This window comes from Nilaparvata lugens, chromosome 13 (genome assembly GCF_014356525.2).
Source record: "Nilaparvata lugens isolate BPH chromosome 13, ASM1435652v1, whole genome shotgun sequence".
NCBI lineage: Eukaryota > Metazoa > Arthropoda > Insecta > Hemiptera > Delphacidae > Nilaparvata > Nilaparvata lugens.
The window spans coordinates 27,554,384-27,578,611 of NC_052516.1; the positions used below are offsets into that span (position 1 = coordinate 27,554,384).

A 24,228-nucleotide genomic window follows, 5' to 3' on the forward strand; every position below is an offset into this window, starting at 1 on the left:
GCTGTATTTTTCTTTCTCTTTTGATATGTTTATCATAGTAGTTGGAACTCACTGCCGGCGCACAAGTTGTGCATTGCCTGTAATGCCATATTGATGATAACCTCGACACATATATTATATAGTGAGGTATCATTTTGAAAACCTTGAAAATTGTTATATTATTAAAAATGTATGAGAAAATAATATGTAATGTTCCTGAATTTATGAAAAAACTCCTCTGGATGTGTCGTCCAACATCAAGAGAAATTATTATTATTATTATTATTATTGTGATTGACACTATTCATTTTATTAATTTGTTTGTAATTACTTTTATGGAAAATAAATGGATTTGATAAAAAAATCTGCAGTAAATGTTATATTGTATTTAGATTATTAAATACATTTTATCGATGTGATAGCTTGATCGTTTTCTAAAGTGAATACAATAATTTTTATTGAAAATTATTGAAATAAGGCTCTTCATGGATTTATTCTGTGAGCTTTTGTATGTAAATAAATAAATAAATAAAAATTTATCGTTTTACAGGCGGCTTCCGTGTAGCATCTGGTAACTCATCTCTGGTGTTCATCGACCCGTCGACACTGCGGCGGTCGACTGCGGCAGCAGCTGCTGCTGCGGCTGCGGCGGCAGCCAACGGCGGCGAGCCGGTGACAGTGGCGACCACCTCAGCCTGCCTGGCGCGCGCCTTTGGCATTGTGTTGCGGCAGATTGCCGATCTGCTAGCTGTATGTCACAACTACCCCGCACTGGCACCTGCCCTACCCGCTCTAGCAGGTAAAGCACAAATCGATTGAGTTTAGACACACTGAAAACTTGACCTACTGAAATCGTGGAGAACTGAAAATAGGCCTATAACCATCCTGGTAAATTAAGAATGTATATGCAAATTTTAAGTTAATCAGTTGGGTAGTTCAGACTTGATGATATTTCATTCGTTTATTTCTTAACCCGTGCATGTCCTAAGCCAATTTTTTTTTCAAATCATCAAATCATTTATTTCGCCATTCAAAAAAACAATCACAAACAAAGAGCAAAATCAAATATGATGAACAATAAATTTAAACAAAATACAAGTGTTAACTTAAAAATAAGAAAATAATCATACAAAATCATAAATATCTCTTTACGTATGTATATAATTTACGTGTTATATATGGCATCACCAGCAAAAGAATAAACTTTGCCCGCTAGTGACCGTTGAAAATCGAAAATAGTATAATAATATTTAAAAAAAAACCTCATCATTGAGTCATTTCTGAGAATGAAGAAAAGAGAAAAGTAAATAAATTATAAGGGATACAATAAATTTCAATTTAAATAAGGTTTTCTATTGAAGTGAAATAGTTTGCAATTATCCAATTTTTTTATATCATTACTGGTATCTCTAGTTATATGTGTTAAATTAAAAGGTAATATATTTATAAACTTGCTGCTTAAATATATCAACTGTCTCTTAACTAGTGTAAATTTTGCATAATAAACTTCGTATTTATTGTTAGTATTTGGTCTAAAATTGTAATGAGATTCGTTTATCATAAAAAAATTGTCTTTATACTTAATAATATATTTTGTCAAATTTTTCAAGTAGAGTTGTCTCAAAGTCAAAACGTTAAATTCGTATAATAGATAGTTGAATAAAGTTCATGTTTATTTAATATTGTTTTAATAATATATTTTTGGGTGATTATTATTTTATATAGTATAGATATAGAAGTAGAGGATATAGATAAAATAAGGATAAGAGGATAGAAGATAAAAACGTTGAAAACACTGTCTTATCTTTCACCAATTATTTTATATAGTATATATATAGATGTAGAGGATATAGATAAAATAAGGATAAGATGATAGAAGATAAAAACGTTGAAAACACTGTCTTATCTTTCACCATTGTATTATAACAAACTGGGAGCTTGAAAACTCTTCAAGGTGAAAACGAATTGAAAACTTGAAGAACTGTAAACTTCACGAATCATAACCAAACAAATTGTCAACTTGACAAACTAAAAACCTGAAGAACTGAAAATATGCCTCTAACCATCATCGTTAAATAAAGAATCTCAAAATTTCAAGTTAATCAGTTGAGTAGTTGAGACGTGATAAATGTTTCATTTGTGTATTTCCTATCCCGTACATGTATGAGCCAGTTCTTCTCTTTATTATAGTATAATATATAGATTTAGAAGAATAAGAAGATAGAAGATAAAACCTTTGAATAGCCTACACTATTTTATCTATGACCACTCTCAAAGTATAACAAACTGAAAGCATGACGAATTGAAAACTTGACAAACTGAAAACTTGACGTACTGAAATCTTGAAGAACTGGAAATAGGCCTATAACCATCCTTGGTAAATCAAGAATCTACATCCAAAATTTTAAGTTAATCAGTCGAGTAGTTGAGAAGTGATGATGCGTCATTCGTGTATTTCCTATCCTGTACATCTACGAGATAAGCCAGTTCTTTCCTTTATTATATTCTATATTGGTTTTTGCCTTGGCAGTGATGGATGTGGGCCCTGGCGATGTAGCCTGCCTACAGGCCTACCTGGACCGGCAGTTGAAGCCCACCTGGGATTGGCTGCTGACAGTGATGGATTCGACCGAGGCCCAGCTGCGGTTTGGCGCATCGCTCACGCACTCCACCGATCCCACGCATCCGGCACATCCGCTGCATCAGGCTTCCGGTCAGTGACAATCAATGAACAAACCAATAAAAACATAGAGTTCTTTACTTTAAGCAGTAGGATACTCTCAAAATTCAAGTTTAAATTGAAACCAAGCTTTATTTTTTTTGTTAATACAAAACATTACACGACCTTAGTAGAAAGGCATTTGATACAGTATGGAACTTTGTGGCAAAAATGGAACAAACTAGAATCACATTACAGATAGAAATAAATTGGAAATTGCATTTGTTCAAATGCTAATTGATGAATAATCGTTATTCAAAAATCCCAATTAAATTATGTAAATCACATCGAAGTCTTCTGCTACTGCAAATATTGACAGCAAGGTAAGCTGATTGACATCAGTTCAGCTAGATGGAAATTCGATGAGCGCTAATATGTACCGGGCTCGATTCCCGGGCTGACAAATAATTTTTGAATAGTAGCGCTCATCAAATTTTCATCTAGCTGAACTGATGTCAATCAGCTTACCCTGCTGTCAATATTTGCAGTAGCAGAAGTCTTCGGGGGTGATTTACATCCTTTAATTGGGATTTTCTTGTAATATTATTTTTTTAGAATCAGTCTTGATTTTTAATTTTAAAAGTAGGCCTAACACATGACAAGCAACAGACTATGTAACAATCAAGTTCAAATTGAAACCAATTGGAAGGCCCGGTTGCACAAAGGCCTGTTTAATTTTCATGATAGATTAAATGCCACTGCAACCAATTAGAAAAAGCGTTTTCGAAAAGAAGGCTTCTCTGATTGATTCTCGTTGAATTTAATAATAGTTGAAATTTAACAGGCTTTTATGCAACCGGAACTCGAAAATAAGTTTTTTAAAATGAAAAACAAAATTTTACGACCTTAGAAAGTCATTTGAACCATGGACTTTTGTGGCAAAAAATGGAACAATGATGTGTTGTGTCTTGTTTACTTTACTCTGAAAATTTCTATGGCATTCGATTATGTCCTTATGTAAAAGTATAGTGAGTAAATATGGTAAAAATATGTAAGTTTCGGTTATATGGAAAATATGTAAGCAAAATTTCAATTTTATTCAAGAGGTATCTTGCGACTCACTACAACACTCAAGGTTTTTCTTTCTTTGGTAGTGCAGAAGAAAATTCAATTTGCATTACCGTTTTTGTTGAAAATTATTCAATTTATGTTTTGTTCATGAAGCTTTGTACTAATTTTCTTTCTAAATACATTTCAGTTTCCATTGAAAAAAGTATGTTTGTTGTGTTGCATGTAACTTATTTTCTTTTACAAATAAATTTCAATTTAAATTTGAAAAAATGAATGTATGTTTGTTGTGCTGCAAGGCCTAGCAGGTGCGGCAGGCAGCGTGCTCAGTTCAGCACTGCCGCTGTCGGTGTTGTCGAGTGGTGGTGGCGGAGCGGGGGTGGTGAGCGGAGGCGGCGGCGGCGGAGTGGTGCCAGGCATCAGCCGCCTCTCAGGCGCGGGAGCTGGGGCGGCGACAGGTGGCGGCAGCAGCCATCATCGTGGCAGTGGAGGTGGCGGTGGAGGCGTCAGTTCGACGTCGGGAGGCGGCAGTAATACGGGTGGGGGCGGTGGTGGAAGCGGATCGCAGGGCGGTTCGAGGAATGTCGGCTTTTTGACTAGTGGCCCCACCGCAGCCGATTCCACCGTGCGTAGTGGCCGCGAGAGGGAAGGTTAGTATAGCTTCAATCAATATTCTAGAGAACTACACGTAACTGAAATCCAAATCAAATTTACAAATGAAACTTTGAACAGTAGGATGATTGTTTTATGCCATAATAAAGATAATTAAATATTTGATGTTTTCACTAATTAATTCTATATTATATTAATAAATTTCATAGTATTTTGTATTTTTACTAGTCATTCATCATTTGGTTTTTTTATGCTTTACAATCAAATCAGATCTTAGAGCCTTTATTCTATTTTTACAAAAAAATACGCATCGGGAGAGAAAAAATAAGTATACGGTACACTATACTATTTCCCTCCAAAATTTTGATAACATTAAAACATAAATAAATATATCCACATTTGGAAGAACTCTTCTTATTCTTTATTGATTCATACAATAAAAACACATCAAAATGATAGGGAGAGAAAAAATAAGGTGCTTTCATGTTTATTTTGGACTAAAATTTTATAAAAATTGTACATGTGAAATTCTAACCATTATTCAAGAATAAACTAAAAACGTTTTTATTCGATGGAACATTTTATAGTGTACAAGAGTTCCTTTCCATCTGAATATCTGGGTTTGTTTCAAAGTCTTGACATTCTGTGTGTTTGAATACACAGTATTTTCTATGTTATGAATAAACTAGACAGCCTTTTTACATAGGTACATACTGCGAGTTATACTCAAACCATATTTCTATGAATATTAAATGGTATATTGACTTGTTTTACACGTAAAAAAACCTTATCTTGGACTTTGTCACCTATAAATTTAGAAGAAGCACCTTATTTTACAAGGACTACCTTATTATTTTATCTACCAATGCTATTACATCTGTGTCATTCGTATTGTAAATAAATACCGTCTATTTACTTTTTCTGGTACCTTTTTCACGTTATCAAGGATTGAAGGTTTTTCCTAGTACATGGATAACCATAGTTGGAAAACCCTTCAATCCTCCTCCCTTTTTTGCATCACTATTCTTTTATTTGTTCTATTGTTTTTTTGTTGTTGTTTGTTTTGCATGTGTTCATTTGTATTTATCTTGTATGTGTGTGGATAAATTAATTGAAATTGAAATTTGACTTGATGCAGCGGCAGAACCGAACTCAGCGCGTCGCGAGTTCCTGTCGTATTGCCTGTCGCTGATGCGCGCGCACAACCAGGAGCACGCAGACTCACTGCCCGTGCTGGACGTGTCGTCGCTGCGTCACATCGCCTACGTGTTTGATGCACTCATCTACTACATGCGACAGTCGGCCGCCTCCGCCGACCACCTCATCGGTGTCGCCGCCTCCGACCTGCCGCCGCTCATTGCCGCCTCCGACTTGGATGCCGGCGCTGGCGACTCGTGGAATCAACAGGTAAACTATATAGCATCAATGAATTTGCAAATTATTGTTTGCAAACAAAAAAATTGTTTCAATTCAGACAAAATTTATATTTGTCTTTTGCATCTTGTATTTTGGCGAAATAAATATTCTATTCATCAACTTAGGGTGTGATAATATTAAATGCGTATAAGTGCACGCTCGGTTATGTATGACCAAGTGCGCAGATGAGAAACAATATCTGGAAAGAGCAATATGAATACTCACACTGAAGAATAAGAATACTTTATTTGCCATCAAACAAATTTCAATAGGCTTCGTCATAAGGCCACAAACATAATCAACATCGATACAGTAATACAGCACAAAATAAAAGGAGGGGATCAAGTCTCTTCATAGGAGAACGGTCGAGGGCAGCATCGGCGGACTGAGGCCAAACCCAGTTTTTGAGGGGTATCCACCCCAAATAAATGCCGAGGAGAAGAGCGTACCCAGAAGAACCCGCTGATTTGTAATTTGAAATGCTAAATTGTCTAAGCTAGTCTAGTCCAGTCAAATGCTAGTCTAATTTTTACTCCAATATTGGCGTATGAAGGAGGCTCCTTTTTCCTTTTATATTATCCTTGAAATGCAAAATTTCCAAAAACCTTGTATGTACGTCGACGCGCAATTAAAAAAGGAGCATACCTGTCAAATTTCATGAAAATCTATTACCGCGTTTCGCCGTAAATGTGCAACATAAAAACATATAAACATTTAAACATTAAGAGAAATGCCAAATCGTCGACTTGAATCTTAGACCTCACTTCGCTTGGTCAATCATCAAAAAAGATGAAGGAGTAAGTCAATTTCGTTTACCAACGAACTCGATCTATATAATGGTTCAAAGAATATGTGTGTTAATATTTTAAAATTTAATAGATGAAAGTTATCATTGTTAATGTTATCGTTGAACGTTTTAACAATCGGACAACGATCGTTAAATTATGTCCAAGATATGCTCGAAAGTACTAATGCGTCTGTACTTAATTTGACTATATCAATTGAGCTGTTTTCGAGGTTCAAATTTAGATAAAATTAACAACTTTTATTCCATTAAGAACTTTATTTACTTGAGAACTTGTTTTATTCACTTCTACAGTACAATGTTTTTTATTGCATTCGAACACTTGATAATAGCATAATTGGTCAAAACTATGTTGTGTATTAAAAAAAAGGGTACTAGTAATCTTAAAACTATTGTAAAAACTACTATTAAATTAATCGAAATTATTATTTTTTTCAATTTTTTAATTTATACATAATCACAAAATTAAAATATGTATGATTGATTTCATTGAATTTTAAAATTGTAGTGAATTTTAATCGTGAATTTGGATTTTAGGACGAGAACGACAACGACGAAACAGACGATGACCTGTTGGGGGGCTGCAGCCAGGGGGGTGGAGGCGGTGGTGCCGTTGGGGGGGCAGTGGAAGAGAGCCAGGACGGCGAGAGTGCCGCCTCCGTCGCAGCAGCAGCCGCCTCCGTAGCGGTAGACGTGACCGCCTCGGCAGCCGCCGCAGGAGTGGGCGTCAAGTGTAATCGCCGCAACGCCTTCTTTCAGCGATCCGACTCGACGCTCTGTCTTGGTAAGTGAGGAATCAAATCAAATTTATCTCCTCAAAAAAATATCAGCATTTGAAGTTATCCATTAATAATTTTAAACTTGATCAAAATATTTATTTAGTTTTAGAAAATTATTAGTTCCTTTTTTTATTTCAGTTCCATTATTTTTTATATCACCGAAATTAGTCGTGCTTTGTATAAAGTTTAATAAGGGTACTAGTGATTTTCTATAACTATACATCCAAGTTTTTTAGTCTTGGGTAGTTAATTTTTTTTATTTTCTTGTGATAAGTGTTTGATTTATTAACCTTTGATTTGTTACGTTGTTAAATTTTGACAATAAAGAATTGAATTGAAGTAGCCCTGTATAAATACTTCGAATTGTTGATCTTTAGTATTTCATAAATGATCATGATTCAAAAATTTTGAAAATTGAGGAAATCCAATCCAATTGCTATTACATGACGAAAAACGAGTAGGCTTATTAGAAATAGAAAGAGCAGTGTGACAACTTAATGTATTCCCTCAAATTAATTCCGCAGATATTTATGTTTTTGGTTCGATTTCCAGCTCAAGTATATCAAACCATATGCAATAGCTAAGGATCAATAGGAAAACACTAGCCTTTTGTGCTCTAAAAATTAAGTAAAAACAGATGAATACAGGTGCATTATTAGAAGAAATACTTGTCCCGTGTAGTTAACTACTCGCAAATACTTATTAGTCATTGCAATTAGACATGTCTTCATAAGCAACTATGTGAAGTATTGTGACTGAACGTGTCTGATCATGTCTTGTCTAGTCTTAACTAACTGGTGTGCGCCTAGCCTTAGCTAGCCCAATTTCGGCTGGCTCCTTCCGCTAGCTCGAGCTTGCCCTTTTTTTTGGGAAAGTTGTTGAGTTTATTGATTATTTGCTATGTTATTAGGAATAAATTGATAAAATGAATAATAAAAAATTAGTATAATTTGTGTACAATTGTTTCAGGTTGTCCACCACCCGACCCGTTCGACACGCCGATGGCTCGCGCTCTGCCATTGGCTGATCAACCACACCTGCTACAACCCAATGCAAGGCGAGAGGATCTATTCGGAATACCACGACAGCCCATCACTCTAACAGCTACTGGTCAGTGCAAGTTCACTGCAATTATACTTAGTTTACAAACATTTAGCGAGAAATAGAATGGAATGAATTGAAAAATTAAAAAAAAATTGAATAATAATAAGTTTTAAATGTTATGATAGATAAATAATAATTGTCAACTATTCAATTATGTAGTGAACTTGATTTACAGCTAAAAAATTATTTTTTTACTGATGCTTGTAACATCACTTACTTGATGCGGTTGTAACGATGACTGGGGTCTCAGCCAGCTCTGCCGGGAGATAGCACCCTTCTCCTCCTCCTCGAAGATAGACAGAGCTAGGTAGAGAGTGAGTGAGAGAGGGGGGGAACTAAAAGCGATAAGACGCACTACTGTACTGTTTGCGTTCTAACCACATCTGTTATCGATATTTTATAGCATTTCTTGAAGGTATTTTTTTATATCGGTTTCGAGTATTCATTCCATTATCAAGTGTCAACTTTTATGTTTTTAAATGAATTTCTTTCATTAGTTGGCATCATTGTACGAAGATTTAATATAATAGTATAATAGATGAATAGCACTCCAAATGAATATGAAATTTAGACGAATTTGTATTTATTGATCTATTTACAATCGTCACATGGTACATAAAATTTTGAGTATCACTCAAATGACAGGTGATATGTCAGAACAATATCATAATGATTGTAATTCCTATACTATTTTTATGCTGAAACACAATAAAACACGGATTAAACACAAATCAAATCAAATCAAATCAAATTTTATTTGCCATTTCAAATATAATACAAAACAATGATAAATGTCAAAACAAAGTTAAGCAAGATAGACAATCAAAGTATTCATATAAATAAAAACTTTGTTACACAAAATAACATAATAGGCGCTGCCTGCAAAACCAAGGGTTTGAGTGCTGGCAGCGAGTACCAAGAAAATTCATAAAAAGTACAATACACAAGTGAAAGAGAAGAAAAATTAATACAAATATGTATGACAATAAAAATGTACAGAATACTGATAATATGAGAAAAGTTGAAGTGTAATACAAATGGAGTAAGTTACTGCTATATTAAATTTTATGATTGGTTGCTGTTATAAGTCAATGTTGATATATATTGTGTTGGAAGGAATATATCTGAAATATAATTGAGAATTGATACAATTATTGATGAACTGTAGTTAGTGAAATGAGATGATGGTGATATTTAATATTATATTATGTTTGTAAGAATTGAGAAGTGTTTATTGATTTTATCCACTCTGCTATTTTTTTAGGATTTGCTTTTGTTGTTCTATTTGCTATTAAGTTTTCTGGTAGCAGGTTGATGAGTCTATTGCAGATGTAAGGAAATTGTCTTCGGCATACAGTCATGTCAGTTCTGTTAATTTGATAATTATCTTGCATTCGAAAATTGTAGGTTCGAGCTTGAGGTGTAAATAGATTTCTGTTTTTAATTATGTATAATATTATGTTTTTCACAAATAGTTGCCTAACTTTTAAAACTGGGAATTCTGTAAAAAGGAGATTTGTAGGGTAACGTCTGGGTCGACCAAGTGCTGCTTTAATTAAGTGTTTTTGAATTAAGGAGATTTTGTTAAAATGTACGTCCAATGCCCCACCCCATACCCTAATGCCATACTGTAATACTGACTGGGCGTAAGCAAAGTAAATTAATAGTAATATATTTAAATCACCTAACCCGTTTAACCTGTAAAATTTATGTATAATATGTTTCATTTTTTTACATATATTATCAATGTGAGCGTTCCATTTGAGCTGTGAATCTAACATGACTCCCAGATATTTTGTCTCCCTCACTCTTATCAATGCCTGACATACACAGTTTTCATCCCTCTCCTGTAACCCTTCCAACTCTACATAATGATTATAATATGTACAGGAGTCTGAGTGAGTTTTTACACCATCTTGAAATAGCTCTGTAGGGATAGACCTTTCTGATGGAGAGAAAAGCATGTACACACTTTTTTTATGTTAAGTGTCAGCGTGTGGTGATCCAGCCAAGATTTAACCCTAGCCAGACCAGCCTCGGCTAAACACTTAACCTCCCGCCAATTTGACCCAGTAAAAATTAAGGCCGTGTCATCTGCAAAGGAGATGGAATGGCATCCATTGATGTCAATTTTCAATAGATCATTGATATATACCAAAAATAATAACGGGGAGAGCACTGTACCCTGTGGAAGACCGTAGTCGGTCAATGTCAGTTTACTGGTGTCAAGGATTTGTATTCTTTCATGCAGGTAACTTTTAAATAAATTTAACACCGTTCCCCGGATACCTATTCTCTCTAGCTTACGTAGAAGGACTTTATGAGGAATGGTATCATAGGCCTTTGCTAGGTCCAAGAACACAGCCAGAGTTTTTCTACTGTTTTTAAAGTTTTCCGTTACAATTCTAACCAACTCAGTCATTGCATCTTCGGTGGATTTACCCTCCTGAAACCCGAATTGATTTACAGCAATAAATTTGTATTTTTCAAGATATTCGACCATTCGTTTTTTTATTATCTTTTCAAATATTTTAGACAGGTTGCTTATAAGGCTGATAGGACGGTAGTTCTCGGGAGCTTTTTTGTCACCTGATTTATGGAGAGGAATTATTTTAGCTATTTTAAAATGTGAAGGAAAATGGCCTAACTCGAAACATTTATTAAACAAAATTGACAATGGTTTGGCTAAGAACTCTGCTATATTTTTCAAACATATGTTGCCTACTCCATCCACTCCCGGAGAGGAGTTACTTTTTAAGCTTTTAATCATTATTAGTACCTCTTCATAACTTGTTGGATGCATAAAGAATGATTTTGGAGTGTCAGCCGCTGCACAAGGTGGATACTGTAAGTTAACTGGATTTCGTGTGGACCTGTTGAGGATTTTCTCTGCATAGTTTCTTCCTACTTCTGAAAAATATTTATTCATAATGTCTGGGTCGATTTCGGGTGGTTTATGTGTACGTTGTATGTCTAAAATTTCCTGTATGCAGTTCCAAGTTTTCTTACTATTACCTTTGTAATTTGATATTTTAGTCCTGTAATAATCAAATTTTGTTTTTTTAATAAGTTTATTCAAAATATTTCTGTAAGTCTTATACCTATTTTGTAGCTCCATATTAAACGGTTGACTGTTCATTTTTTTGTGCATTTTGTCACGTTCTCTGATTGATTTTATCAGCCCTGGAGTTATCCATTTTTTCAGTGGTCTATTTCTATTTTTAATTTTTATCTGTTCAGTGGTTAGTTCTATGTAGAATATTAATTTGTCATAGAAATTACTAATTTTTTCATCCAAATTTAAATTTTCATCATACAAGTTAGTTTCATTTTGCCAATTCTCTTGTTTTAAATAGTCAATCAATTTTGTATAATTAATTTTTTTAGTAAATATCTCTCTAATTTCTTTTGTATTTGTGATAGATTTTGTTATGTGAAAAGTTGTACAGAAATGATCAGTGATGTATGTTTTTTGTATGGAGCTAAGAACATGACTCTCCTTAAAATTCACATTTTTCCAGAATATATGATCAATACATGATTTTGTATTACATGAAATGCGAGTAGGTTTATTAACAAGAGATCTCAGACCATACATTTGTAATAGGCTACTATATTCATTTGATAAATTATTATTCCGCAGAATGTCAATGTTCAGATCTCCGATCATGATTATATTTTCATTTTTTTGAACATTAGACATACTTGTGTCCAACTCATTCAGAAATGCTTCAATATTAGAAGAAGGAGATCTGTAGACTGCAATAAGAGTAAAAGGACAGCTGAGAGCTTCTAATCTAATCATGATTATATCTGCTTCCGAATTTTCACAGTCAAGATAATGTACATCAATCGATTCCTTCACAAAAATGCACAAACCGTTACTTTTATTTAGTTGGCCTGGCTTATCTATAACTGTATATCCATCTATGCTATAGTCAAAAATATTATCTTCAGTCATCCAAGTTTCAGTTAGAACTATTACATCGTATTTTATTTTACAGTTTTGAAGAGTATAAACAAATTCATCAAAGTTTTTTCTTAAGCTACGTATATTCATGTGTATAATATTAAAAGAGACAACATTATCTATTACTTCATCTAAATGAGAGTTAGGATCAAAATTTAAAATATCATCGCTCTCAATCGTATCGAAACATTCCAAATCAATCACCCCATCAAAGCCATATTCATCATTCATCAGTAACGTTAATGAAATAAGGAAAGTTATAATACAATAACAGAAATGAGATTAAAAAAAAGAAGAGGAAAAGAGTTAAATTAAAAAAAAAACAAAACTTTTAAGTTCACTAAAAGAAAAACCCATTATAACCAGCCTACTGCGCAATTTTGAATATTTTTAGGAAATATAGGACATTTGTATAATTAAATACTAATTATATTCTACTAAATCATCATCGCTCATAATTCTCCGAGTGCGAGAGTTTTCAGATTTTTTAACAAAAACTTTGCAATCACGGACCCAGACAAAGGTTAGTTTTTTGTCCTTTTTTAAATTCTTAGCTTTGCCAAGTAGTCCTTTGTAGTAGGGAGAGAGGTGTTCATTCACATATACGTTTGATAAGGGCAGCTTGTCGCATACATCGGTTGATTTGATGCCTTTCATTTTGCGTGCCGCGGTGATCCATTCTGTTTTCTTCAATCTGGAACTGAATTTGGCCACGATGGAAGTGGATCCTTTAGCGGTTGGCATCCTGTGGACAATAGATAGGTCTTCATTCTTGAACTCCACATTCAACGATTTTGCGACGGCTTTCATGACGATATGTAAATTCTCACCCTGGGTTTCGGGAATACCTACTATTTCAACATTGTCCTTTCTAGTATATTGTTGTAGATCGTGAATTTCTTTTTCTAGCCTCTGAACATGTTTTTTATCCTCCAAGTTTTCTTTTTCGAGATTGAGAAATTTTAGTTTTAAAGAATTATGATCCTCCGTGAGGGTGTTGAGTTGCGTTTTTATAGCATCTGTTTTGGTGTTTAACTTTTCCAATTTCGTGTCCAGGTCGCCCAATTTTGAGTTGAAGAAGGATTTCAGATCGTTTATTTCCTTACGTAGATTCTCTATTAGATCAGAGGATAATTTTTTTAAGGTAATGTCTGACTGACCTGCGTTATTTTTATCCTGCTTACAGCTCGCACATTTCCACGCAGCTCTGGCTTGCGAGTTCATTTTTTTAAACTTATCGATGGACTCCAGTCTAGTACACGCAGGGTGGAACACATTCGCACACTCACTACACTTCACTGAGATATCCTCTTCAGCGAGATTTATTTTACAGTTGAAGCACTGTGCCATAATGGATGAATTATTTGAGTAAAAAGTTCGTCCTGAGAATTTATCACGCAGCGGCAAAGGTCACTGATTAGAGCGGAGCTACTACCGACACGACCGCTCTCATCGAAAGCTGAACTGATACAAGCCATTAAGTCACAAAACTCTACTTATCGCTATTATATTTTACTGTATTTCCAGTTTATTTCAATAGGTCTGCTACTTGATCGAAAGCTTTATTACATAGAATTACTGGTACCCTTTTTATTTTATTTTTTGTTAATGATTTTGTTTAGGTAACCAACAATCGTCGTCAGGAGGTAGTACACTGAGCACATTAGAAATGCTGCCTACCAGGTTGGGCCTTTCACAGCGGGGCGTTTCTGATTCGCAGACGGGAGCGGGAGCGGCAGCCTATCTCAGGCCTACACTAGATCTCAGCACCAGTCATCCTCCCTCCTCCTCCGCCTCAGCCTCAGCCTCCTCCTCACACATGATGCAGCAGCACACATCAAGGCAGATGATGGGTGAGTTAATATCCTAACGCTAACTAGTCCAGTCAACGAAAGGTTCCCACGCAATTTTCACTCCAAAGCTTTTGCAAAGGCTGTGCAAAGGCTAAAAAAAAACTTTCTACTCCTGATATTTTTCAAAGTTTTTCGATTTGTATACTATCAAGCTATCAAAATAAGAGAGTTTTCTCAGGATTTTTTCCTAATCTTCTATTTTTGAGATATGTGTGCATAAAGTTTGAATTTTTGGGACAGACCATTTCAAATTCGGTAAGAGAATTCATGAAATTCTTCATCAAAGCTTACAAATTTTCCTACAAGTTCTATTTGAAACTTTTCTCTTTACATACCTCCCATAGATTTTGAAATATACACTCTTGAAGGTATGACATTTAAAAGAAAACCCAATTTCTTCCTATTTTTGTCATCTTTTTGTCCTTAAAACTTGTTTTATTGTCCTTTTTTCATCACACAAAAAATTCGTGTTATGAGTTGATAGAGTTCATGCTGATAATTAACTCATAGAATATTAAATTCTCTTCTATTTGATATGTATATAATTTCACAATTTCATTCTTCTCCCTACGACTGTTGCATTAGTTTTAGTGTTGAGTGTGGAATCTTCTGTCTAGCAACAATAGATCAGTTGACGGAGAAATTTGAAAGGAATGTTTGAAACATTATTTTTGACTTTGCAGTCCAAACAAGGGGACTAGTGAACATATCAAAAGTCCTCATCCGTGCCCCTTGTGCTTAAGGGATGAGGGTAGTTCAAAAGTTGTATTTTATAACTGTTTGCTTATACGCTTATATCTTGAAAATAAATTATGCTTTCCATCGACATGATTTTTTTTCTATTGTGGGCCTTTGGCCTCCTCCACAACATTCCTTCAAACATTTCTATCCATTATAAATCCTCTACATCCTTAATAACCCACCCTTATCAAATCATCACTCATATCATATCGACATGACTGAACTATACGAGAATGAAGCTTGATTAATTACCTAAAAGTTCTGTTTAAACGCTTATATCTTGGGAATAATGCCACAGAATAGATACAGAATGGAAACTCGGCTAGTACCCTGGTACAAAAATCCGCCATCTTGTTAGAAAGTTCCGCATTGTAATAGTATTGATGGGAGGTTCGGATCATTTACTGATCCGGATCAATTGATCTCGATCACTGCCGCGAGTCAATCAAAAGATCAGGATTGTAATCTTTAACAAGATGGCGCAGTCACGTGACGTGTCTAGTATTCGAGACATGTAAAAGGCATTGGTTTTGATTGCTAGTTTCCATTCTGTTCTATTCTGTGATAATGCTTCCCATCGATATGATTAACTATACGGAAATGAAACTTGATTAATTTCCATCAAGTTTTGTTTAGTAGAGTTTTGTTGTATTTTGAGTCATCTGCTCTTGAATGTGTGAAGTTTTTGAAATAGAATTGAATATTTTTTGTATTCGTTGCAATGAACGAAGATATTCCACATATGAAATTCTTTAGATAACAGTTTTTTATACAATCTAATCGAATGTAATTGTTGTAGACGTTGCAATGAACGAAGACACGCCACAAGACCTGTCAGTGTCGTGCAAAGACAACATGATGATAATCGACTCGGACACTGAGGACGACTCCAAGCAGAGCATGGGAGGAGGCAGTAGTAGTGCGGACCCCATCAGGGCCCCGATCATCATTTCGGTGAGGGGCGTGCCCCCAACTGTCCCGCCTGCGCCCCAGGGTGAGACCGGCCCGCCGCCCGTGCTCAAGAGTGTCATTGTGCGCGCCGGATCGGTTGTGCCTAATGTGAGTATTCGCACCTCTACTGATAAAGCATTTCAAAATTCTACACTTTTTTGTGAGGGGACCTTCCATTAATATTGTCTGTTTCATTATATTTATTTTTATTATGTCTCATCTGGTACAGTCCGGGTCCTGTAGCTTTGCCTATCGGCGGAGGACCTATAGACTACAATACTACCCATCGAACATTTTTGAAAATGTATCTTTCCATAAGCAACAGATGCTCTTTTGTATCTTCTCAAAAGCAACGTGTTGTCTCACTACCTCCGTAAACAAAGCCATAGTGCACTCGTGTTTCGTCAGCACAGGTGGGGCTCCTACACCAATAAAAACACTAGCTGATTCAGATCAGCTAAAATCAATGATTCTTTATTGGTGTAGGAGCTCTATCTGTGCTGACGTCACCAGAATGCACTACGGCTTTGTTTACGGAGGTAGTGGCTGTGTCCGAGAATATACACAAGTAGCTTTTTGGAGTTAAGAACACAGCCTATCAGCTGACATTACAACATGCTCTTTTCATTGTTGGTGATAAGTTGCAACTCTCTCATTCATGGAGAATCTGTGTGTGTGTATGTGTGTGTGGGGGGGGGAGCTTCCTTCAAGGAAGCTCTTCCTCCATCTAGGGTCTCTGAACCCCGGGTTTTTTATGCAAAACCGTAAATATTACCCCACGAACCATACCTTGCATATACGCCGCCGTTTCAAAGTCACGGAGGCAAAGCTACGGGACGCGTACTGTAACTAACTTGTACCTGTTGTTTCCATTGTAGATTGTGAATGAATAAATAAGTTGAATAAATGTATATGTTTACATTGGTAACCTGGCTATTGAGGTTCTATTGAAATCGTCATCATTTTAGTTTAATCAACTTATAATTATCGAATTCAGGGATTCAATGTGAATTGATGATTTTATAATCATAATCATTGATACTCATAATGACGAAATGATACACATTTTACGGAGGAAATACTTTTTGTAAAGATTATCTCTTGAAAATAAAAATTATGCATGTCTGTATGCATGCTACCTTATGTATGTATGCTCCCTATGCATTCATGACTACTTGACCGATTGGGATGATAATATGTTGATAGAACAATGAAAAGATTTTTAGAAACTTTCGAATTAATGTGTTTTTCATGAGGGCTCTTACAGTTCTAAATTTGTATTTAGAGCATACTGTTTATAGTTTGTATATTAATGTGCTTTATCGAGATCAATCTGTACTAGTCTTTTTATTCAGATTTTGTCACTTAAACTAGATAAATATATGAATGAATGGATAGATAATTCAAAGTATCACCAGCCCACTAATATTTTTAAGCTATTTTATTAAGCTTTTTAAGCTCTTAAAATCATTGTAATTTAAAAAAGCGATAAATACCTGAATTAGTTGTGTCGGAAATAAAATTATTTAAGGGTGTTAGTGATTCCTTAAATTGAATAAATAATCAAAAAAAGGTCTATTCTATTTTATTAAAACTTTCAAGTAGCCCTAGCCTATCAGAATATTCGAACGATAATAAAAGGATATTATTTAATTTTTGTATCCATTTGTTTACTTGGCTTTATTAAATTTCCACACTATTATCACTTGGTTTTTCATATTGTGCAGAACACGGAATCAGTAGAGAACATGGCGGCGTCGAGTGGAGGGGGAAGCAGTAGCAGACAAGTGCAGCAGGATGCCTCTGACGATTCATCGCCGGGTGTGGCAGTGGGAGGGGGTGCGACAGGTGGCGCCCCTAGCGGAGAAACTGCCAACCAGAGAGTCACACCGTCGCAGACACTCATCGGACAGTCAGTGTCTCACGATTTGCTACTCGGACGGTCAGTCACATTCAAATTCAAAATTCGATACTCACTCTGTCGATTGCTCTTTTTATTCATTTATTGGAAAAAATGCATGATTTAGGGTACTATGGATTCAACCCAAATAATGTATTGATTCCTTGCACACAGGCCTTGTCCATGTGAGGAACCTTCTTCAAGTTTTTGTATGTACATATTGTATATTGTTTGTACTTTCTAAGAAAAAGAATAAAGATAATTTCAATTTTAATTGCCCTCATAACGTTATAACGTACATTAACAGAACAATAATAAAATATTAGTAAATTAATGTAAATAATATAAAATATCCTATTATATAGTAGATTGCTTTTGCTGTCGAGGTACTATGAACCTTTGTGTAACGAAGTTGATTATCCTATTATTCATGCATAACAAACATTTTTGATCATCCAGCTTAGTTGTATCCGGCTATTTGAACCAACCAGCCTAGCAGGCGTAATTTTATAATTAGGAATTCAGTAGTCAGAAATCCGCAGTTTGCTTACTTCCGTCAGCCCTTGCACAGGAAAATTGGCAATCATCATTTTAGCCAACATTTGTACACAGTCCAGGTCTTGGCCTTGTACTCTCATTTCTATCCGGATTGAAGAATTGTTTGTTTTGAATGAATTTAATTGTTGTATTTCAGATGGCGACTATCGTTGGACCTGTTTGGCCGAGTGTTTATGGAGGATGTGGGCCTTGAGCCAGGCTCGGTGGTCTCCGAACTGGGAGGCTTCCCTGTCAAAGAGGCTAAGTTTCGCAGAGACATGGAGAAGCTGAGAAATCAACAGAATAAAGACTTGACTCTATCCAAGGTAAGTGTGCAGTCTCTCTCCCTAACAATCTTGCCGTTTAACAAGGTTATAGTGAGGTCCACGTTATAATGGCAGTGTTTGTTTAAGGTGAGCACATTCTTCCTTCTCCTCTTTCTTCTCCACCTCCTACTCTTACTCCCTCTTTCCTCCTCTTACTCCTTCTCCTCCTCCTCTTACTCCTTCTCCTCCTCCTCTTACTCCTCTTCCTCTTTCTCCTGCTCATAATACAGGGTGTCCACGGGGCGGGAAAACCGGGAATTGTACGTGAATTTCATTTGAGCGGGAAATGTAAGGGAATTATACGAGCATTTTGTCGAGATACGGGAATTGTTTTTGACACTTTTGTCAACTAGCTACTTTGCTAATTTTATATGATATGAATTAAAGGCAGAGTTTGTTTTTTATATTAGGCTATTCGGAATACAGAAAACAGTTATCATCATATTTAAAGGTGTTACATTTTGATGTAAAACATGCTGCTTTACTTTTGATATTGTTATTTAAGAATATTACATTTTTTCAAATGACCACCCTTCTGAGTAACCCCATACCCCATAACCACACACCCCCCGCTTACAACCCATATTTTTACATATTAATCATGTGTTTTAACCAGCGGGGAAAACTGGGAATAACGTGAAATATACGCGGATTGTATGGGAATTTTCTGAGCCTGATTCAGTGGACACTCTGTATTACTATTTCTCCTCTTTCTTTATTCTCTTTTTTCTCCTCCTAATCCGTTTTCTCCTCCTCTCCTTCCTCTCCTTCCTCTCCTTTATCATATTCTCCCATTATTCTTATTCATTAGATAAAATATCCAAATAATACTGTAGTTTAAAGCAGAAGTGTGGGACTGTGATCATCTCATTGAGAAAAGTGGATGAAATAAGCTTTCCAAAATTTATGCTCGCTGCAACACTCAAACCTTTGGGTTTGATGGCAACGCATGTAAATTGTTTTTATACTTATTTGTGTTTATATCAATAGTCGAAACCTTCAATTTTATTATTTGACACAGGCTAAACAGCAGTAAGCATTGACAATAGTCATCCACATTGAAACTTATTTTTATCTATACTATCAAATTATTCATATCGATATTGGTGGTTCACTGTTCACTCCAAGTAAAGTGTCTCCTGTGTGTTGTTTTGTATGATGGAAAAATACATTTTTTCTAAATTATTTGTTTGTCTAATCTAGGACGAGCCTGGCGAAGGCTCAGGTGTGGCGCGTTCATTCTACACGGCGATCGCCGAGGCACTGCTGGCCAATGAGCGCATGCCCAACCTCGAGTCGGCGCAGGTCGGTGCACGCTACACCCAGTACAGTGTGCTACAGCGCATGCGCACCAGGGAACGCGACACACTAAGGCGGTACACGCAGGTTGGTATAGACAATATTAGGTTCTATCATAGAGAAAATAATGAACAGGTTGGTCCAGCTCGAAATCTTCAAGGCCCGGTTTCTAGGACACTTAATTAAATCTTGAACTGGATTATTGAATACATCTAGGACAATTTAATCTGTATTAAATATACAATGGCTTCAATATCAATCAATCAACAATTGTTTTATTCAATTTAACACAAAATACATGAAAGAAATCGAAATACAAAAAATCACTATCAAAAATAAGTTTCTAATAAAATACGAAAACAGGTTCTATGGTGGCGTGTTCTGAAAAGAAAGAAAGGAGGAAAAATACCTAGCCAACTATGGTTTCCCATGTATAGGGTAGGTATAGGATATAAAAGTAAAGGGCTTCATACACTAGGGAACTTTGATCGGCGAAGTTGGTTCGCCGATGCAAGTTCGTATAGGATTTGTCCCACACACTGTATTGGGGAGAGCTAACTACCGCTCTTTACTTCAGTATCTTTCGGGGTCTAGAGATGAGTGTGTCAAAGTTTGCAGCTGCTGTGGGAAGAAAATATATTGAATATATATAGATAGAATATATCGCCCTGGCGGACGAACCGAAGAAAGTTTTTAATCCAGATTGAAGACCAAATTCGTCACGAATTTGCTTCGCGGTTCGCCAATGTTCCACATACACTGGTGAACTTGGTTCGCAAGAACGAAGATCCCTAGTGTATGGGGGCCCTTAAGGAATGAAGGGTAAAGAGGAGTGGAAAAGGGAAAAATGGAGAAGGCAGGAAAAAAGAGAGAAAAATATGAGCAAAAATTGTAAGCGAATCCACTTTCAACAAATGTATCTAGAAGAAAAGGCCTTGCAAACAGTAGTTAGAGCAGAAATCCCGAGACTCATACGTCCCGGGTTAGAACTCATACGTCCCATATATGGAAGAAAAAATTACTGATAATTATGAAAAAATTACTTTTATGAATAGTTATGTGACAAAAATACGACCTGTATCTCCTAATGCAATCTATTTTTTATGCATTGCATTAAGGTATGAATTCTGCTCCTGATGATAAGCTTCGTCAAATAATGTCGATGAGATTCAAACCAAAATTTATTGTCTAACAAAAATCAAATACAGAGAGATATTTAATATACTATGGTTTCCCATGTATAGGGTAGGTATAGGATATAAAAGTAAAGGGCTTCATACACTAGGGAACTTTGATCGGCGGAACTTTGACTAATTTTGACTACGGAACTTTGTACTTGAAATCAACTCTTAAAACTAGCAAAAACATTCAGGGTCGGTTGTACAAGAGCCTGTTAGCTTTTAACCGCTATTAAATGTAACAAGAAGCAAACACAGAAGCCTTCTTTTAAAAAAAGCCTTCTCTGATTGGTTCTCATGGCATTTGATCATGGTTAAAATTCAACAGGCTTATGTGAAATCCTGCCATAGTCCCATTAATTGAATTGAATTATTTTTTATAATTATTATGAAGTAGATGTCTTCCTGGTGAATTTGTAATTAGTGTGGTGTTGTGTTTGCAGCAAAGAATATCGGCGCGCTGCCGTGAACCCAGACGCTCGCTATCATTTGAGGCACGGCCATTTGTGCCGCCCGGCAGCGGCAGTGGCGGAGCGGGGGGTGGGGGAGGAGGAGGCACTGGAGGGGGGGCCGTTGACCCGCCTAACAACGACCATCTCTCAATCAGTCAACAGCAGCTGGGTGAGCGGCTTTATCCCAAGGTACGTTTTTTCTCATTTATTTATTGCCCAAAACAAATTATTGTAAAATATCTTCTTGAAATATATATGAATTCAAGGCTACTTTCTTGTATTTATAAAATAAAATTATAGTACTCTTTGAAATTAATAAATTAATAGAATAGAAATACAAATTATAACTACTAGTTTCGGTGATCACACCATCGTCAGGTTTTAAAAATAAATATCAAATAAATGTTTACTAATAACTAGTAAACTAGTAGTTATAATTCGTATTCTTTTTCTATTATTCTATTAATTTCAAAGGGTACTATAATTTCATTATGTAAATTATTGTAAAATAATTTAATTGTATAGGCACGTCAACATAGAAACAAAATTATCAGTGTATTACCATAGAGAAACAATAGCGTAAGTAGATATCCCATGGTATAGGGCGTTTATGTCGCAACTTTCACTGTTATCTCAAGTCGATTATTGATTTTTTTACTGTTTTGTTGGGGTGAGAGTGTATGAACGGCACAGTATGAGAGTCTACCAGCGTCACACAGCTTCACGGGAAAGAACTACGTGGACTATGGGCTTGAGATAACAGTAAAAGTTGCGACATAAACGCCCTTTACCATGGGATATCTACTTAGGCTATTGTTTCTCTATGGTATTACCTAGATAAGGCCAGCCAATCAGGTAACTTTTCATCTAACATTTTCGTGAACAGTAAGAGCACACATATTACTATACCCTTTGTTGGAAAATACTGTCACTAGCGTTCAGGTTTTCAGCTGTACAGTTGTATCGTGCATGTGAAACGTTACGTTAGTGCATCAAAAAAGTTGTTGGTCAAAAAACTAGTTTTTTGATAGCATCAAAAAAGTTGGAAATTACCAAGTCATACTATAGTGTCGTTTATTGTAATTATCATACTGTCAGCATTAGTTGAATGAATAGCATTGTCCCTAATACTTTGAATGTTGTCTGTTTTATTAAAATTTCCTTCAAAAGCGTTTTTACATAACAAACCAATAAAAACAGGCAAATAATTATTAAGTTGTAATGTCATAAAGGGTGCAGCTTCTTTGTAGAGCTGAGTTGATATTTATGAACTCTCAGGCTCAACTCATACCACCTCGACTCGAATCGTACGACTCCAGTCGAGGATACTCCAGTCTCTCGACCTTACGACTTTCTTGCTCATTGTCACTACTTCAGTTCCTTGCTACTCCATTTTCTAACCTTACTCTATTAAAAATATGAGATCTAATTCGTCACTACTTAGCATGTAACAAATTTTATAATAATTAATATGAATAAATTGTCTTTTCTTATTCTTATTATTCTCTTATATAAAATGAAAACATCACTTTCATGAAACATAACCTCACTTGAAAATGCACGGTACTACGCAACTCAAGTCAAGGCTCGACCAATATGTCGAGTCGACGCTCGACTCAGTCTCACAGTCGTGAGGTCGTGGAGACTAGAATCTACTGGTCTGAGTGTCACCATTTGAAAACACATGCTTTGTCGAGAAGAGACTGGAGTCGCAGTCTCTTCTCGACTTGAGTCGCGTAAGTGTGAGTTGAGCCTTATTCTCTTCTTTTGGTATAAGAAATGAGGATAGCTTAAAGCTGGATTTGCGAGCAGCAGTAACAGTGAACATGTATAGTTCCCACGAGTTCCAATTGGACTATTCCTACTCAGTCCGGCCGAGCGAGTATGAATAATACCATTAGGACTTATTGGATTTATATTTCCACCGGCACTGTTGTGTGCGGCACAGTGTATCAGCTCGAGAGTTCATGAATATTCTCAGACTGTTGTTACTCTGTTTTGAATGATTTGCGTGGTTTGTTTAAGGTGATGGCTCTACGGCCGTCGTTTGCGGGTAAGATCACAGGCATGCTGTTGGAGCTGACTCCCGCTCAGCTGCTAATGCTGCTGGCCAGCGAAGATGCACTCAGGCAGCGCGTGGACGAGGCACTCGAACTCATTCTCTCGCACAGTCACAGTCAGGACTTTGAGGCCTTTCTAGGTAAGCCTACAGTTAATCCATGCTTTAGCTATCGATATAGGCCACTACATCCGTAAACAAAGCTATGAATTCTTGTATAAAATTATTATACAAATGTCATTAGTTTTAATCTATATTCATTCTGGTGATGTCAGCACAGGTAGGGGGATCCTACACCAATAAAAACACTAGCTGATATAGATCAGCTGAAATCAACGAATTTTTTATGGGTGTAGGAGCCCTGCCTGTGCTGACGTCACACGAATGCACTACGGCTTTGTTTACGGAGGTAGTGTATATTTGTTTGGACCATAGGCCATCGACAATAGTCACATTCATTCAAAACAGACAATTAAGCCTGGTTTTCATTAGAAGAGTTAGTGGTAGAGTTCCCTGGGCATCTACTATCATGTGAACTCT

At 36.0% G+C, this 24,228-nt stretch overlaps 1 protein-coding gene across 1 annotated transcript in view; it reads left to right on the forward strand.

Moving 5' to 3' along the window:
• Positions 1-24,228, forward strand: part of LOC111064034 (E3 ubiquitin-protein ligase hyd) — a 99,970-nt gene that overhangs the window by 59,957 nt on the left and 15,785 nt on the right. Inside the window, exons 29-41 of the mRNA XM_039440410.1 lie at positions 530-778; positions 2,510-2,692; positions 4,006-4,356; positions 5,457-5,725; positions 7,077-7,323; positions 8,288-8,428; positions 14,015-14,245; positions 15,786-16,045; positions 17,665-17,879; positions 18,532-18,700; positions 19,904-20,086; positions 21,621-21,818; positions 23,655-23,829. Of these exons, the coding sequence (XP_039296344.1) occupies positions 530-778; positions 2,510-2,692; positions 4,006-4,356; positions 5,457-5,725; positions 7,077-7,323; positions 8,288-8,428; positions 14,015-14,245; positions 15,786-16,045; positions 17,665-17,879; positions 18,532-18,700; positions 19,904-20,086; positions 21,621-21,818; positions 23,655-23,829 (2,871 nt within the window). The remainder of the gene's footprint in view (positions 1-529; positions 779-2,509; positions 2,693-4,005; positions 4,357-5,456; positions 5,726-7,076; positions 7,324-8,287; positions 8,429-14,014; positions 14,246-15,785; positions 16,046-17,664; positions 17,880-18,531; positions 18,701-19,903; positions 20,087-21,620; positions 21,819-23,654; positions 23,830-24,228) is intronic.